The following is a 4,969-nucleotide window of genomic DNA, read 5'->3' on the forward strand; positions in this document are numbered from 1 at the left end:
CGGGGGGGGCGGCGGGAGTACGCCTCCACCACGCGGCGAGGACGGCGTCATCGCGCGCACGTCTGCGAAACGCGCTCACGTCACGCAAAGAAAAAAACACAACACCACAGAACACAGGTGGAGCCGGCGGGCGTCGCGCGGCGGGGCGGGGCGGGTCTTTGAACCCGCGTATCTCTCTCTCTTGCCCTGGTTTGTCTCGGGCAAAGACGCGCACGCCCTGGGCCTGGGGCAGCGTCGCACAAGCCGCACCTCGCCGCCGAGGACGTGGCGGTCATGAACACGTCACCAGAGACCAGAGAGCAGGCAGGGCTCAAGCCACCGTCAGATTCGTCAGATGTATGATGCTTTATATTTTGGGGGGTCATAATGAAAGTTAGCAAGATTTATTTTGGGAGGAAAAAACCTGAGCGTGCGTGAGCAGGCAGGCGTTGCTTTGAAACAAATGTCTTGGTGGTTATTGCTGCCTACCTCTTCTGACCCCCCCCCCCCCTGAATTTGTTGACGCGCTCATGGAGGGCAATAATTGCCGGCAGCACGCAAGTGGTGGGAGGGAGGCGGTTGAAGAGAGAGGGAGGATCCAAACGACGACGCCTCAATGGGACCACCTCTCCAGCGTGGCGTGGCGTGCGACCTCAAAGCGTAACTCTGTTAATTGCTCACCTGTCTACAGGCGCCCTCCCCATTGTGAGCGCCGGGCGAGCTTAGCGCGCATCATTAGCGCCATTAGCAGGACGAATAACACGAATAATCACGACAACTTTATTTCCTGAGAGCAAAACTATGAGCCTGATGGGTCGGTGCGGCTGCTGGCTGAACTGGGGGCCTCTCCTGCTAAACGACAGTTAGAGTGTAGTTTGCGCTATCGCCGTTCGTTTGGATGTCAATGGCTGCGAGGAGCAAGTTGTGCGCTGCAAGTTTCGCGCGCGCTCGTTATTTGAAACTCACCTGGCGCGCCGCCGTTCAGCGGGCCGTAAGACCTCGGCCAGGCCGGGCCGGCAGGTTGAACGAGACGCTGCAGTTATAAATCTGTTTGCTCGCGCCGCCACGCCCCGGTGCCGCAGAGTGACGCAAGGCTGCTCTCGGCCCGCCGAGACCTGCCGGGCGCTCGGACACTCTGTCGTGTAGAGTGTGCGTGCGCCGGGAGTGTCACTCGCGCGCGAGAGGGAAACGACTATAAACCTTTTTGTCAGCCGGATTGCGGATTACCCGGACTAGCCCTGGAGTATCCTCTGGATTACGTTGCGTTTCCTCTAGGACCCCGGATTACCCTGGATTTTTTCGAATTTCTTCGAATTTCACCTGCCGGATTACCTTATTCGTTTCCCTCTTACTCGCGCGTGAGAGGAGAGTGCCTAGCGTGCTTAGGGCCGGACACTCTCTTGTCGTGTGGAGTGCGCACGAGCGAGTGCGTGCGCCGAGAGTGTCACTCGCCGGCGAGAGGAGAGTGCCCATCGTGCTTTCGACCGGACAGGACCGTCCGGCGGCGCGCCGAGGGACCCAGAGATGTAGCCGTCGGGCCAGCTTCGCCTCGCCAGCCACACCGGTCCGACGGAAGTGCGTGGCGGGGCGGGGCTGGGCGCGACGTCAAAGGATGTCACTGCATGTCCTTGCCAACGCCCTCACTCGGGCCAAGCGGCTGGGCAGGTGGGAGGGGAGGGAGGGTGGCGAGGGGGTCGCTCTCTGCTCTGATGGGCTTTGCGTTGAAAGGCAAAGTGACTTAACAAACGGCGCCTAGCCCTCTGTGTGGGTCCGATTCCTATGAACTGGCCCTTTCCTTTAGCGCCTACTTGACTCTTAATAATTTCATTCCTCGAAGAGTAACGAGAATGATTCACGCTGCTGAAAGCCGCGTTCCTCGCTTCACAATCACACATGCTGCTCTCGGCCACAGAATGAATGGCAGCGTGATGCAATTGGGGATAAGCAGCGCCGCGCGCTTCTCAGTGACCCGCGGTCGCTACAATAGCACAGTCAGGTGACGCCCTCCGCCCCCCCCCTCCCCTCTTCGCGTCCTTTCCGTGTTTCTAGACGATGTCTCATTGCGAACAACACTACTCCTTGCGATGGTGCCTTGGCCGGTAAGGGACCGTGTTCCACGGGCTGCCGTGGCCGGCCCGGTGACGTGGCGCTCAATGAATATACCCGCCAGAGTCCAGCCATAAATTGTCCATGCGAACGTCCTGGAGACGTCTCTGCGCTCCGGCGAGCCACGCTGCTGCTGCTGGTGCTGCTGCTGCAAGCAGCCAGCCAGCCAGCCAAAGCCGCCCCAGAGTCACACCCGACTAGACAGGCCGCCGTGTCGTCTTCCCCGGCTCCGGCGCTCCTGCTCCAATGTACCCAATCGCGGCGTCTTCTGCTGCTCCGCTGCTGCTTATGCCGCTGAGCCTGATTTGATTCGAGACCATTTTCACACAAGGGTTCACCTCTGTCCGCTTCCGCGTCGTTACGAGAGGATCGTCCGGGAGGCGCCTCTGACCGCTCAGAATAATCGCCCGCTTCATCGTTTCGAGTAGAAGTGGAGTCGAGTGGAGTCCTTTCGAATCGAACGCCCCGACGGCGCGGGGAGCAGTCCCAGGCCGTCGCGCCCACCGCCGCCGCGCGTATGCGGACGAGGCGCGGTCGTCTGCATATAAACGGGTGCTCGTCGCCGACGACCGTCGTTAGCGATGCGGTCACCGGCCGCGGCTCTCTCCCGGTCGATCACGGGCGATCACGACTGGTGCCACGCGACGCTCCCCCCCCCCCTGTGAAATTGGCAAACCTTCTCAGGAACCTTCCTCGGGAAATGAGTACCCTCCGACCCTCCAGGTTAAGACAAATCGCTCCGTGTCTCCTCTCGTTCAGCCTCTCGGCTCTGCCAAGTCACCCGGCCGTGTCTTGGTGGTGCATTCCTCGGCGGGTGACGCGCTCCCGTAAGTCACCGACGGGCTCGACCGGCCGGGCACGGAGCGGCCGTGGCCGTGGGCGGGACGGGATAAGGACGGAACAGTTAGCCGCGCCCTGGGCCGAGGTGGGCGCGATCGGGTCGGGTCGGCTCCGAGGTGGACACGACGATAGAGACAATAATAATTGGAGCGGGGAATAGACAGTAGGGGATTGTTCACCTCGATCGGAAAGCAGGAGAAAATCTAAAATGATTTTTTTGTTGTGATTGTAGCCCATAGGCATCATTCAGAAAGAACGTATGTCATTATTCGCCGTTTATGAACCTGCTAGCTCTCGTAGCGCCTGGTAGGTAGGCAACATATCGCTTGCAATGCATTCGTGCCGTGCGGGGCGGCCTATCCTGAGTCTCGCAGGCGCTAAGCTCCCGGAATGCGCCGAATGGAATCTGAGAAAAACCGACGTAGACGTCCTTACTGGACGAACCTTGTACGGCAAAGTACTAGCTGAAATGAAGTTCACTGCACAGCCAGTGCCGAGCCGAGCCATGTAACAGCTGAGCCGAGCAACGACTCGCGCGGCGGAACTTCCGAGGCGTGACCATAATTGTTTGTAGATGACGGCGCTAATGCTGATGCATCATCGTCGTGCATAGCACCTCCATAATGGAATGAAAGTAACACCTTCCCCACCACCCTCTCTATCTTTCTCCCCTGTGCTCTATCATTCTCTCTTTCTCCTTCTCCCCACTCGTTTGAGACTGTAGTAGACACTTGCGTTGCTCATGTGCGCCACCGCCAGCCTCCCCCGTCATATTCCGATAAAACAGACGGATAGTCAGTAAAAGAAAGTTGCATTTTAAATTTAAAAGTATACGTTAAGGACCGCTTACTGGCGCGCCCAGGGCGTCACTTCAACATAACGCATCCTGATGGCTGAACAATGCCTCGCTAAATACCAACCGCAAAGATGTCCGGTGGCGTACAAAACCACAGATTCGGTTTAAAACATGCACATGTGTTCTTTTTGAATGTAATTTTCTAACACATTCCGTATTATTTTTTTTCCCTTGTTTGACGCTTTGTTGTTGTTTGTCCGCAGGGCTACTTGGCGGCGGTGCGGGACGACGCCGACGTGCGGCGGGCGCTGCTGTCCGGCAAGGAGGTGGTGCGCAACGAGGCGGGGCAGCTGGTGGTCGTGGACCCGCGCAACTCTGGGCCGCGCCTCGTGCACCAGTCCTCCAAGGGCAGGAAGGTGGTGGACACCGAGAACACGCACGAGATCTCGGAGCTGCAGCCCGACGGCCGCGTCGTCACCGAGAAGAGGCGCACCACCGAGCACGAGGAGGTGAGGCCGACTTCCTGCTCCTCTTTCCCAACCGCGTCGTCGAGCTTTGGTTCCGTCTCGATTTTCATTTCATAAGTTCCGGCCTCGCCAAAGGTCCTAGCTGATTACTATTTTTATTATCATCTCTTTCCTGTCGTTCTCGAAAGGGAGGCGATAATAGGATTGGGTAAGCGAAAAGAAATCGAATCGAAAAGCGCAGTAGCCCGGGCGCGAAGCGACATCCCGATTTCGGCCCTTATCTTTAAATCACCTGTCATCTTTTCGGCCGGCGGCGGCTCGTGTGTCGCTGAGTGAAAGTATCCCCGTGTCGCCGAGCCGGGTGCAGCGGCGCGCAGCAGAGCGCTGCAGAGCGCTGCAGAGCGCCCACATTAGCATGGATGGATCAATCAAAGGACGACTGCCAGGATCCGATGCGGCCGCGGCACCCGGCAGCCTGGCAGGACCCAGGCTGAGCGGGCCGGACTGCGCAGTAGCAACAAAAAAAAGAGACAGATATAACGACGGAGGAAAATTTGTCGTTAACGCTGTAGTGTGGTAGTGGTGGTGGTATTAGAAGAAAGGTGCGCGGGAAGCATGGCATTCGGCTGCCATCCGCTACTGCTGGAGTAGAAAGAGGGTTTTGTGGAGGTGTCAGTGGCAGCTGGGCCGCCGGAGCCCCGCAGCTGAGGTGTAATTAAGACTCTGACACTCCGCGCGGCGCCGTCGCGTTTTTGCTGTGGTCTTGCGGGCGGGGGCGGGG

General features: G+C 58.6%; 1 protein-coding gene across 1 annotated transcript in view; it reads left to right on the forward strand.

The window, feature by feature from the left end:
- Positions 1–4,320, forward strand: part of LOC127751968 (uncharacterized) — a 5,384-nt gene extending 1,064 nt beyond the window's left edge. The window contains exon 2 of the mRNA XM_052276320.1: positions 3,985–4,320. Within this exon, the coding sequence (XP_052132280.1) occupies positions 3,985–4,305 (321 nt within the window). The 3' untranslated portion in view covers positions 4,306–4,320. The remainder of the gene's footprint in view (positions 1–3,984) is intronic.
- The last annotated feature ends 649 nt before the right edge of the window (positions 4,321–4,969 follow it).

The sequence above is a fragment of the Frankliniella occidentalis genome, unplaced genomic scaffold, assembly GCF_000697945.3.
Source record: "Frankliniella occidentalis isolate FOCC.00 unplaced genomic scaffold, Focc_3.1 Scaffold2521, whole genome shotgun sequence".
NCBI classification, from domain to species: domain Eukaryota; kingdom Metazoa; phylum Arthropoda; class Insecta; order Thysanoptera; family Thripidae; genus Frankliniella; species Frankliniella occidentalis.